Raw genomic sequence first — 13,511 nt, 5'->3', positions numbered from 1 at the left:
CCGGGTGACACTTAACCCTCGGACTTGGTGAATGTTTGCCTCTAAGATACTTTCCAAGATCATAGAAATGTCTTGCATCTTTTCGCTCACCTGCTGAGTGTTCTTGATCCAGCAGACCACCAGTGGGTGTGCGCTTTGGCCCTTTGTACGTGCCATTGCAGCTTGCAGAGCTGAAGAAATTGCCAAACGTTGAGGTTCATATGTTTGTGTCAGCTGCATAGATGAGAGGAGCATGTGCCTTCTAAACCAGAAGGTGGCGGTGCAACAGAACCTTTGCATCCTCTGTGGATGTCGGTAACACTGGAATTGCAATCAGACACCAAATAGCTGAAGAGTGTGCAGCTGCAGCCATGCATAGAGGCTTTATTTTAGATAGGAGGAGGCTGAGAATTGGAAATCTTTGCAAGTCTACATGCCCCTGACGCCCAGGGTTCCCCGGATAGCCCATATGAGCTTCTGATACTACCTTTATACAGAGCCAGACCATTAGTCCGTCGTATTTGTATCTGAGGAGCAGTGTATTCCGCTCTGACTGGTAGTGGCTTGCCAAGGTCTCTGGCAGCAGGGGAGTCTTTCAGCCCTGGCTACTTGAGCTTTCTTAAATGGGAGTTGCTTGGGATTGAATGTGGGGCCGTCTGCATTCAGTCTGTGTTAGAACATGTAATTCTAGTGCAAAGGCACAGCAGCTTTGCAATAAAGGAAGGTCAGAATGCGGGGAAGCTCTTGCAAATTGATCAGGGAGGCGTTGGTGTGTTGGGGTGTTCTAAAAAAGCAACACCATCAAAACAAAATGGGGTGCTGTTTTTACAGGATGTCATGCTGCACTTGGGAAAGGAGCCTCTTCTACCCAAGGAGGAGCTTTTAGGCTCTGTTGGGATGTCAGATATGGGACCCCCCGCCCCATGCCACAGAATAGGAATGCCCTGCAAAGTGGGAGGGGCAGTGCAGGGAAGCTGTGGGATCTTTCTGAGCATGCTTGGCCTAGCGGGGCGAGGATCACTAACTGGTGCCAGGGGAGCAAAGGGTTGGCTTTTTTTGCCGGAAAATCCCCAGTTCCCGGAGGCTCCAGGCCTCGGCTTGCTCGCCTCAACCTTTCTGTGGCAAAGTGGTATCCAGCAAGCATCTGTAGGCCTTTTTCATTTTCAGTCACTGGATTTTCCAACCTATTTCAAGCCTGATCTTTTAGTAGGGGGGAGGTTTTGACACCAAAGAGAGCAACACACACTGGTTGTCAAAAGGCATTCAAACCAGCCTGGCAAATAACTGTGGAACAAGCACGCCGACTCCTTTCCTTGCACACAGCCCCCCGCCCCCCCAACTGAGTGAACTGTGCTGGCAGCGCTCTGGCTTTGAAGAGCCCGGCCATGCATGGCCCTCCTCCTACTCGCCAGCTGGAAAGAGCTGCTGCCATGCAGGGCGACCTGGGCTGTGTCCCCATTCTGAAGGGTTGGGGGCAGACAGGTAGCACTGTGGGGGGCTCTTTTTAGCTGGAGAATAAACTGCTGTGGTGGTCAGTGAGGGGGGGCGTCGTCGGGGCAGCTTCTCACTTGGCCTTGATCTCCTGGTGAATAGGAAGCTGACTTACCAGTTGCAGGGGAGGAACAGCAGGAGGGAGGGCAGGCCCTCAGCTCTTGCCTGTGGGCTTCTCGGAGGCATCTGGTGGGCCACTGTGCGAAAGAGGATGCTGGACTAGATGGGCCTCCTTGGGCCTGATCCAGCAGGGCTGTTCTTATGTTCTTACAACTGTCTGAAGAAGCACAGTTTAAAGTCCTTGGATAGAAAGGGGAAATGTAAACACACGGGCTGCTGCTACGGTAGCAGGGACAACTTGTTGTTGGGCTTCTGCATTGCCCCTCTTGTGCCATGACAGGTTTCATGGTTCAGACATGCCAGTTGCAATGAAAGCGGCAAGGAGAGAGCGAGCTGCAAGGCAGAGGCCCTGGGGGCCAGGTTGGTGCTTTGTGCTGGCCAAGGGCACCCCTCCCACTGCCCCAGGACCCAGAGGATGCTTTGGCAGTGCTCCTCGTTCTTCTTTCCCAGGAGGATACAAGGGAACCTTGCCAAAATGTGCAACTTGGACCTCTTTGTGCACTTGAAAGAAAAAAGAGGATTATGCAACCTTCTTAATTAAATACAGATTAATGAGCTCAGGCCTTGCTTGGTGCGGGGAGGGGGGAGGAATGGACTTTGCGTTATAACGTTTTCTGCAGCCGATTAATCCATTCACTTTTTTTAGTTATGAACATCAAGATGTTATAACAAAGAACTGTGAACCAAAAGCTCCGTGTCTGTGTGTTTGTGCGTGTGTATGTACCTGTGTGTTCAGAGTCGTCCTTGGTATCAAGCTAAAGCTATGCAGACTCCATCAAAAAGGGAAGAGATGTCAGTATTTGCACCTTGCCCCAGCGGCTTTCGTATTTGTGCTTCAGATTGGATCATTCACGTTTTGTCAAAGGAACTTAGGCCAGAAATGTTCTGATGGGCTGTGCGTCCCCTGCCACCGGTATAGAGCCCCAGCATCTCCTCAGTCTGTGGCATCAGGGTAAAACCCCTTGCGGTGACCACCTGTTGCTAGAGAGGTAATCAAAGATCCAACCACAGTGTGATTCTGTTGATCTTCGGGCTTCTGAAATCTCAGCAGACCCATTGCCCACACACTTTAAATCATAACTTCACAGCCCATGAGGGCTAGAAACTTGCTTTAAAAAAAAGCAAGCTGAGGGGCAGAGTTCTGTACCTGCTGCCGCTGTCTGTGCTTTGTCAGTGTTCCCACAGCATCACGGGCCCTACACACTGCCCTGCCTAGCCCCGCTCATTGGAATGGCTGCTCTACAGTGCTGAGATCCCTCATGCTGTGGTCAGACGCTCTAAATCCCAAGTATAAAGTAGATGTAACCAACCCCACCCAACCCAAAGTTTGTGTTTTGGGGAGAGATTTCTTTACTGGAAATACTTGTATGCTGTTTTCCAAAAAGACTTTACAAAAAGCATTTACTGTTAGAACAGAAACACGACGAATAAAATCATGAGAACAGATAAACGAACAAGACCACAACAACAAAGAGATTCCAGGTCTGGCACCAAAGCTCAGACTCGACTCACAAAACTGAAAAACTCATTTCTTGTGCTGCAGAACAAATTGGTCTCTGAAATCCAGACTTCTCATCTTGAAACTCCCACTCCTGGAGTTGATTTTCAATGAATTCAGATTCCTTCATCTTAAACCTTGTCTAATTTAAAGTAGCTCATTTCTTGCCATAAGCTTATTGACCTACTCGACAAGCAGCATTCTGTTGATTCTTTTGTCTTCTTCCTTTTGAATTGTGGCCATCGGTTTCTTGGTGTTGGTTCTCTGGGAGCCAACTGGGCTCAGTTTGTAGGCCGGAGGTTCCCCTGTAACATCCAGTTGTGCAGAGATGTGCTCTGGTTTGGAAATGCAAAGCAAGAGTTGCTGCAGAGGGTGCTGCACATGGCAGGAGGCTCAGGGTGGACAAGGAATGCTTGTTTTGGTGCGGGGGGGGGGGTGTAGCATAAGAGGTCAGTGTTCTTGCATTGTACACATTGTGGCGCTGCATAGAGAAATCCCAGATCTGCCGCTGCCTCTTTCATGTTTCCACCTCTAGGCCCCACTGCTGATACGTCTGTACCCATGTTATGTCTTCCAGCTGAGGATAGTGCTTTATGCATCAGATGAAGTAAACTCTGGCCTGCAAAGGCTTTTGCCACAATGAATCTCTGAGGCATCACAAGATGCCTTATGGTTTTTGCAACAGACTAACATGGCAATTCTGCTCTGATATTTCGGGCACCACAATTATTTGGACTGTACTTGTCATGGGCTAGATTTGTTGCCTGAGTCTTCGTAAAATGGCTTTGCATTTCAGCATGAATGCCACCTCCTTCTTTTTCTCTATTTCAGTCACCCTAATAGGAGCTTTGGTACCTCCACAAAGCCCCGTCAGGAGCCTTCTAGAGCAGGGATAAGGCCACATGGGGCTCTCAAGGTGCTGCTAACTACAACTCCCATCATCCCCAACCACAGTTTTAACACCTGGGAATGATGGGGGTTCAGCAACATCTGGAGAACTATACATGGCCTTATCGCTGATCTAGAGCTTTACCTCCTTCCTTTCTGTGTGTGAACCCTGCCCCACTGACATCCTCTAGTAGACTCGGTTCACACATTCCCCTCAGTTTTTCATCAAGCTCCACTGCATTAACCTCATTGGAATCTCTCAGTCAATCATCTCCTCGGCTTTAATTTGCTCATTAACCACATGGGCATCTTCTAGGATCCCCTGACATCTCTCTTAATTTGTGGCATGCATTCTGTCTGAACTTTTCTTACCATGGTTTTAAATGTTCCTAGCTTCCTGAAGAGATTTGACCATCTTGACTCTCCTTTATAATTAATCAAATGTTTTCTACGTTCACTTTGTTTCCTCTTCCTTTTGAAATGGTGTGATCATGTTGGCCTTTCTGAGCAACTTTCCACTTGCATATATTAGCTGCTGTATTCCATGCAACTAACTAACACGTTTTCAGGGTTTTCGATGCAGTTCAGCCACTAGCATCTTGCACCAGGACCTGAGCAATGCTCAGAATTAAATCCGGTTTGACCTCCCCTCTAGTCTGCTCCATGACCAGCTCTTTGAAAGCAGTCCTTTGGGGCGGGGGTGGGGTCATGCATGCCAGATGATGCTTTGCCAGCCCATGTGATTAGGAAGGGGATGCATCGAAAGTGTACCTGTTGAGATACCTTCCACTTGCATCCCTCCAGTGCCTCCTGGCACATCCTGTTATTGCATGGGGATGGGCTGTTTGTTCAAATGGTCACAGAGCAGAAAGAGCTGTGCAGAGCGGCCATTCAGACCAACAGCCCACCCCTACAAAATAATGAGACATGCCAGGAGGGTCGGGATGTCCGTGTTCTTGGCTCATCCCCTTTTTAACCAGTCATTGATATCGCCCATTCCTACACCACTTTTTCCTTCTTGGATTCCTTCCGATTTTCTCCCTCATAATCATCCACAGAGTATTGGTTGGGGAGATGACAGTCTGTCCTCCTCAGTACTAAATTCCCGTTCCTGTTCCTGTCAGCACCGTGTCTTTCCCAGTGGCGGTTTGCTGGTGTCTCCCTTGTGTCCTTTTTGCTTTTGGATTGTGAGCCCTGCTGGGACAGGGAACCATTATTTCATGTCTGTTTGCTTTGTAAACTCCTCTGAGAACTTTGTTGTTGTTGAAAGAGGTATATAAATGTTCTTAAGTAAATTACACTTGGAACCTGATATTTCTACCCACAGCTGTTCTGTGGAAGTGTCTGTTTCTCCTGTGTGTTCTAGTTCATGGGACTCTATGACCTTCTTAAGATACAGAACAATACCATTCAATGTGGCCACCAATGTCCTTTCTATAGATTTTTCTTTTATCAAGAGATAATCATAGTCCACTGATTATTTGGTATTCCGGCAGGCTTCTGATACACCCTTTAGTGATCAGCCACCCCTCCCCTAAAGAGCTAACCGGAAGTGAACCCTGTCCTAACTGACAGGCTGGTGAACTCCAGGGCTCAGCCAATCAGCACACCAGGTGGGTGGGTCCTAGAGAGCTGTTGGGAGAAAGAAGAGAGTTCTTTGTTAGAGATGAGGAGGACATGTGACCAGGAAGGATGGCTGCAGGAAAATGATTCTGTAAGTCCTGGAAAGCCAGGAGGCCAGGAGACTTGAATTCTCAACTGGAGTTTAGTGAGTTCAAGAAAAGGAAGGAAAAGGAAGCCTGGGCTTTGGCTTCGGGAAGCTTAGTCTGGGGGAAGGTTTTAGACAGACTTTGCGTTAGAAGTTATATTCCGTGTGTGTGTGTGATTTGCTTATTCCTGATACTTTTTAAATTATTGTTACCTGTAACATAATTGAAACAAGAAACACTAGCCTATGATCCATACACTTAGGGCATAGAACAAGACTCTCTGTGCATCAAGTGTGTGTTTGCATTTTCCTGCACACCTGTTCTTTGCAACTGGGTAACCAAGATTTTAAAAGTGTGTTGCCCCAACATCATTCAGGGTGTTTTTGAAGTATTCTTGTAACCTACCGAGTATTTTTATCTGTAACTAAAAGCCGAGAAAGCCTCAGACAGAAGCAGTCTGTGGTACTTGAATAAAGCTGGTTTTCTTTTTGTTCTTTTCTTTTACAAGCTTCTCCGAGTTGGTTTTTAACTCGGGTGGAGTGGGGCTAAAGGGGGGTTTACTGTAGTGCAAACACATCTCCTCAGGTGTTCAGCAGCTATCAGTTTTCTCACTACATGTAGGCTTGCACGCGGAAGATTTTTGTACTTTTTCCAAGAGCCAAATTAAGAGAGTTTTCCCTGGAACTCCACCCCAAGTCCAGGGAGATTCCAACTCTGTAATAAAGAGGGGTGGTGGTGGCGGCAGCCATTTTTGAACCTACCAAAAATACAGAAGAGTTGTAGGAGAAGCCTAGTCATGTAGCTCAGCAGGGATGATTCAGCATTTATTTCCCTCATGTGAGCTTGCTCCGAGACAAATGCTTTAATCTGCTACACACCCACTATGTGTATATCATATGCATAGGCAAAACAGGAACAATGAGGGAAAGGTAGCATCTTCCACTGCATGAAATATCGAAATTACCTTCTCTGGGCTCTTTCATAAAGCAATATAATGATAATGCACCCCTGTCCTGTTGTAGATCTTGGATGATGGTGGGGATCTCACACATTGGATCTACAAGAAGTACCCCAACATGTTTAAGAAGATCAAGGGGATTGTAGAGGAGAGTGTTACTGGTGTTCACAGGTAATAGTGCTTGATTGGTTGGAGGGGGGGACACCCTAGCATCGTGGTGTTCTTTGTGGCAAATCAGTTCGGTTTATTTTGTCAGTATCCGCTCCAGGCAAATTGCTCAGAGCAGCACCTGAGCTTGATAATCACCTTGGGAACTAATCCATGACTACCATATCTGCTGACTACCAGCTGTATGTCTAAGAAAAGTGAAGGGCAACAGTGTGTGTTGGGGGAGGGATGCATTGTCCTTGTCCTCTCTCCTGAGTGTAGTTAAGAAGCAACAGCCATAGAGGCTCTGGCCCACTGAAAATAGGAACTGCTTCCTACAGTCATTTTCCCTGCTGCTGTGCACATCTGTTTGGGTCTGCAGGATACACACATGAGCAGTGCAAGACGGGAGGGAGGGACTTGCAAAAGATTTCAGCTCTGTTTCCCTTTGCATGGAAAAGAGGAGCCACAGTCCTCTAGCAAGCTCCTTCCTCTGGCCTCTGTTGTTTGCGTGCATATATGTACTCTAGCTGGAGAAGGTAATATCTGAATTCCTGCTGGGGATTACTGTGTGTCGGTCACGATCACTCCTTCATGGGTGGCTTTTCAGTGGCAGACCTCATGGTTTTTGAGGGTGTTTGGAGCCCCTTGAGTGCCAAAGATATTTCTCTTCTTAGTTTCTGGGCTGCGCTTCTCCTCTCTTGGATGGTTTTGCTCTTGCCTCTTATTGGATTACTTAATTCTGTGGTTCTCAAGCTTGGGTCTCCAGATGTTGTTGGACTGTGACTCCCATCATTCCCAGCCACAGTGGCTGAAGGCTCTTGTGCTGGAAGTGATGGTGGCAGTTGGAGTCCAGCAACATCTGGGGACCCAAGCTTGAGAACCCCTGGCTTGATCTGTGGCTGCTGTTTTGACACTGTTGGCCAACAAAGTGCATTTTCCCTGGGTGAGGCATTCTTTAAGTAGGAGTCCTTCAGTGTTTCAGAGGGTTGCAGTTCTTAATTTTAGAGAACTCTGAACTGTTCAGCTGGATCATATTTTGTCTGCCCTGAAGCAAAAACAGGCTTATCTGGAGCCAAACCCAATTTATCTGAAGTGTGACATTTCACAATCTGTCACCATGGACTGTGTTGGTCAGTTGACTAAGCATCATCATGGAAGAATGAAGAGCATTCAGGGAAACTGGAGAAAACCTGTGTCCATTTTTCCTTTCTGCCTCTTCCCCATGCCTACCCTGTTTCCTTTTGTTTGCTGCAGATTGTACCAGCTATCCAAGGCAGGCAAGCTTTGTGTCCCTGCTATGAATGTCAACGACTCAGTTACCAAGCAGAAGTTTGACAACCTCTACTGCTGCCGAGAATCCATTCTAGATGGGTATGTCTATCATTAATGGATAAGTTGGTTCTGGTAAGAACTAACCTGCCTACTTTCCTTTCACTATAATCTTAACTGATAATTAGCATCCACAGAAGTTAGCCCACTTCAGCCTTAAATGTTCATGCGTCCGCCATCTTGAATCAGGGTGGATGACTTCCTTTCCTTAAGGAAAATAGACTAAAAACAAGGTAATTCTGAACTCTTGGCTTAGTCTTAGGAACATAGGAAGCTGCCATATACTGAGTCAGACCCTTGGTCCATCTAGCTCAGTATTGTGGAGTCTCTCTCAGCCCTATCTTGGAGATGCTGCCAGGGAGGGAACTTGAAATCTTCTGCTCTTCCCAGAGCGGCTCCATCCCCTGAGGGGAAGATCTCACAGTGCTCACATGTGGTCTCCCATTCAAATGCAACCAGGGTGGTCCCTTTTTAGCTAAGGGAACAAGTCATGCTTGCTACCACAAGACTAACTTTCCTCTCTTCAGGTTCATGTTCCTCCTTCCTTAAATGTTTAAAGACTTATGGCAGGAAAACCCTCAACATGGCACCATTTCCATTTTCCTGTGCTAAAGCTTGCTTGTGAATGCGCTCCCCATGTACTCAGACCATGGCTGGAGCTGGTGTGGAGAAAGAGTGTGATTGGATCATTTCCTCAGGATATGGTGGGTTTTGTTAAGATGCCTTTGGATGGATTTAAGCCTATAACCAGACCACTTAGAAGCATCTTCACCAGTGTGTGTCACTGTGGAAAAAGGCAAAGAACAGTCACCACATGGTGAAGCTCTCCTGCCCTAAATGTCTCCAACACTTCCCCTAGTTGTTGGTAGCTTCAGGAGAAGCAAGATGTCCTCCAGTCTCTCAACACAGCTGACAGCAGGTCCAGATCATTATCACTGAGCAACCTTGTTCTGAGCATTCATCTCACTGGGACAAACCGTGTGGTGTATTCATCTCTCATAATTTCATGTTTAAGTACAATACATTGATTGCAGCAGAGGAAATATTGTGTATGGATTCACATGAGAGAAAATGTATTCCATTGAGCGATAGGTGAGATTTAGTTCCCACAGAATTAGTCTGTGGGATCAAAAACAGTTAAATGTTTTTCTCAGCTGCTGGGTGAGGACATCTCACATGGGGTATCCTCCCCAGCATGCTCCAGAGGGCAGGACTATTTAAATTAGTCAAAAAAGCCTTTAAGAGCCCTGGGAGGATAGCCCCTCCCAGTTTAGTTTGTCCTGCAGAGCTCCAAAGCAGACGACGCTGCCTTGCTTCTATACCACTGTACCTCTACTTTTCTTTTTTCTCTGCACCTCCTCCACCCTTCCGTACCTCGCCTTCTACACCTTTAAACAACCCCCCCACAAAAAAAATCTCCTCTACCTTTTCCATTCTCTTCCCCACTCTTTCTCTTCTCCTGCCGATGAAGTCTAAGACATCCGGCATCCTTCATGTGCTGATGCTGAAGGGGAAGAAATCGGTGAATTCCTTCCAGCCCAGTAAGCCCCATCACCATCGCATGATGGTGCATGCCACCCAAAACGCCCTGTCATGGACCACTGTGTCTTTGTCGGGCATGACGGGGGGAGTAAGGGCCACAACCCACTGCTGGGACACCAGAGTGGCCGTGTTACAGCAATCCAGCGTGCTCGGAAGTACAACTGTTCGACCTCCCCCCTCAACAGGCCTGTAATCCCCGCCGACCACATGGTCCTAGAGGAGGCCATCTTCTGCGCTCCGGATATCTCGCGGCCAGTGCTGCTTCTGGCCAAACTGCCTGGTTCCCTCAGAACAGACGCCGACGCACCCACCCCAACAAAAGGGAAACCAACATCCGGAGAAGGGACAGGCGAGATAGCCATGGGCTCCTCCCTGCCAGCGAACCCTGCTGGGTTCCCAGACTCTTTGGCGCAGGGAGAAACGCCTTCTCCTCGATCCATGAAGGAGGGCATGGGGGGAGGAGCTCCAAATGCGACGCCACTCCAACAAACTCCTCTTCAGCCAGAGAGCACACAGATATAGGTCCCGACAATGCTGGTCAGCCCTCTTCAGCCTGACCCAGGACCCTTTGGGCCAGTAGCCCCTAGTAGACCAGTGCATCCCCAACCTTCCACGGGCGCCACCATCCCAGCCCCACCTCCCATCAGGGAAGTACATGAACCCGGGCATCTCTGGTTTTCCTCTTTATGAAACCAGAAGCTTGAAAAACGTTGCCCTCATAGAAAGTTCAATAAGCGCAGGGATCAGTCCTCTTCCTCACAGAACTCTGACTCCTCTGCGGCGTCCCCCAAACCTTCTCCTAAAATGAGAAAAAGGGGTCATAAGCATAAACACGGGAAAGAAATGTAAAAAGTCAAACCGAAAGCACAAGCAATCTTCCTCTGAGCATTCATCCCTGACTATGATTCCCATGACCCTCTCACCCAGGCAGGCCTATGGAACCCCTGCAAACCACATGGGCCATCAACTCCCCAAGAAGATCCCATGGGATCAGGGCAGAACCCCATGGAACCAGACCCAGAACTTGAGTCCAGAGAAGAGGGAGAATGGCTGGATGGCCAACAGGTGGAGCCCTCCCCCCATTCCTGCAGGCTCTTTCCATCTGAAGACTTTTCTAACTTATTTGTGAAAGCCTTACAGACCCTGGGCCTGAATATTGAGGGCCTACAGAGTAATACGGCTCCTTCCAGGGAATCTTTGGTCCTGCCCACCACTTCTCAGGATCTGTTGTTTCCACTAGCGGAAACCTTTGCAGAAGTACTAAGACAGGTAATGGCAGGCTCCTTCTGTACAGAAGAAAACTACTACACTGGCTAACAAACACTATGGCTTTGTCCCGGCAGCAGCAACTTTATTTCAGATAACTCCTGTTGACGCTCATGTGGTCGTTCTCACATCTGGTGCCATACTGCCCTGAGACGAAGAATCCATGCTCAAGGACCCCACTGAAAAGAAGCTTGAATTCCAACTCAAGAAAAACAATGAATGAATTTAATTGTCCATACGGGCCTCCATAGCAGCTTCTATCCTTTCTAGGGCATCACTACTCAGGATGGACAAACTCCTTCATTCGCCACCGCCTGATCCACCCAGACAGAGACAGAGTCTATTAAAAATTCAAAAGGCCCAAGTTTTCATAGCAGATGTAACACTGGATTCAGTACGTTTCGGGGCACTTGCCACAGCAAACAAACAGCGTTGTGGCCAGACGCACCTTATGGCTTAAACATTGGCAGGTCGACACAGCTTCCCACTCCAACCTGTCCTCAGTTGCATTTACAGCTAATAAACTTTTCGGGAATGAGGCCTTACAAGATATCTTAGTGGAAACGAAGGATAAAAAACTCTCCGTTTACTCGCAAAGATGACAAACAACCTAACAGAAGATTCAACCAGTCCTTTCGGCTCTTTTTTCGTCTCAGAGACAGGGACGCAAGACCACAGCACACCAACTGGAACAGGCCTTGCTTCAACCTCAAGGCTACCACTGCGAAACAACAATTTGGACAACAATCCAAACCTCAACAACCATCGTGACTCACCAGGGATGGGAAGCTGCAGTCTCGTTGCTTTCACTCCTGGGAGGCCTCCATTTCCGACAAATAGGTCCTGGCCACGATCCTCCACGGTTGCAAAATAGATTTGATCACCCATCCCAGGGACAGCTTCCTACCCACACCCCGCTCCAAATCTCAACTGAAACACATGGCCCTACAACAAGCTATCAACCAGCTTCTTACCATTTTGGCAATCGAACCAGTTCCTCCTCATCAAGTCCAAAGCATTTACTCTATCTTGTTTACCGTGCCCAAAAAAGATGACTCCTCCAGAGCTGTTTTGGATCTCAATAAGTGGGTCAGATGCAGAAAATTCTGAATGGAAATGCTCCACTCCATAGCGGAAACCCTACATCATGGAGACCTTATGACACTGATCGACCTCACAGAGGTATATCTTCAAATACCAATCCACCCACGCTCCCGCCGCCTCCTCCGTTTCTCCTACCAGGGATGCCATTACCAGTACACAATGCTGCCATTTGGCCTCTCATCGGCCCCAAGGATCTTTACCAAAGTGATGGCCCCCTTAGTGGCCCACCTCAGACTCCAAAAGGTCAGACTCTTTACTTAGCTAGACAATCTCCTCATACAATCCAGAGAGTCTGCAACACAAGACATAAACACCACCCTTGCTACATTATCTTCTTACGGGTTTTCTAATAAACACTGCCAAGAGTCACCTGGCTCCCTCCAGGCAACTTCAACACCTAGGGGTGGTCATAGACACGTTGCAAGACAGACTCTTCTTCCCCGAAGAGAGAAGGGACAAGACAATAGTCTTAACCCGATCTGTATTGTGTCAAGAGGGTATCGGTCACGATCTTAGCCCAACTACTGGGTCTCATGATGTCCACTTTGGAAGCTCTCTCCTGGGCACACTTCCATCTCCGCCCACTACAATGGTTCCTCCTACCACACCAATTGGAGATTGCACAGAAACGTCACACAAGGGTCACTCTACCACTTTCAATCAAGGAATCTCTACGTTGGTGGATAGAGCCTTCCCATCTGAGTCAGGGCAGACCTTTTCTGGATCCCCCCAGGATAACTGTCATGACAGATGCCAGCCTCTATGGCTGGGGAGCACATTGTCTTTCACACTCAGCACAAGGCACCTGGACTCCACAGGAAAAGCGCCACAGCATGAACTGGCTGGAACTGAGGGCCATACATTTAGCACTCAGGGCCTTCCAAAAAAAAAGGTCCAATTCAAGGATGTCCTGATACGCACAGACAACATGACAGCAAAAACGCATGTAAATTGCCAGGGAGGGACCCGCTTCCACTCCCTCCACCAAGAATATGTTCTACTAATGCATTGGGCAGAGACACACCTGTCCTCCATCATAGCACATCACGTCAGCGGTTCCCTCAACACTCAAGCAGCCTGGCTGAGTCACCAGGAGTTGCACCCAGCGGAATGGAAACTCAACCCTCAGGCCTTCCATCTCTTCACTAGAGCCTTGGGTCATCCGTCGGTGGATCTCTTCGCATCTCTCCTCAACACCCAACTACCTCATTTCTTCTCCCACTTTCCATGCCAACAGGCTGAAGGGGTGGGTGCCATGTCAGCTCCATGGCCCAGCCTAACCTACTTCACAGGGTTGTTGTGAGGGTGCCATGTCAGCTCCATGGCTCAGCCTAACCTACTTCACAGGGTTGTTGTGAGGAGAAACTCAAGTATGTAGTACACCGCTCTGGGCTCCTTGGAGGAAGAGCAGGATATAAATGTAAAAATAAATAAATAAATAAATAAATAAATGGCCCAGGAACTACTGTACGCCTTC

The 13,511-nt window shown here is 48.1% G+C and overlaps 1 protein-coding gene across 3 annotated transcripts in view; it reads left to right on the top strand.

Moving 5' to 3' along the window:
- AHCYL2 (adenosylhomocysteinase like 2) overlaps positions 1 to 13,511 on the top strand; it is a 136,271-nt gene that overhangs the window by 97,978 nt on the left and 24,782 nt on the right. For all 3 annotated transcript variants that reach the window (XM_053253361.1, XM_053253363.1, XM_053253362.1), the window contains 2 exons: positions 6,708 to 6,814; positions 8,048 to 8,164. In XM_053253361.1, coding sequence (XP_053109336.1) covers positions 6,708 to 6,814; positions 8,048 to 8,164 — 224 coding nt within the window. The remainder of the gene's footprint in view (positions 1 to 6,707; positions 6,815 to 8,047; positions 8,165 to 13,511) is intronic.

The sequence above is a fragment of the Hemicordylus capensis genome, chromosome 5, assembly GCF_027244095.1.
Source record: "Hemicordylus capensis ecotype Gifberg chromosome 5, rHemCap1.1.pri, whole genome shotgun sequence".
NCBI lineage: Eukaryota > Metazoa > Chordata > Lepidosauria > Squamata > Cordylidae > Hemicordylus > Hemicordylus capensis.
Note: the sequence above shows the minus strand (reverse complement) of the source record. Positions and strands in the feature narration are given on the sequence as shown.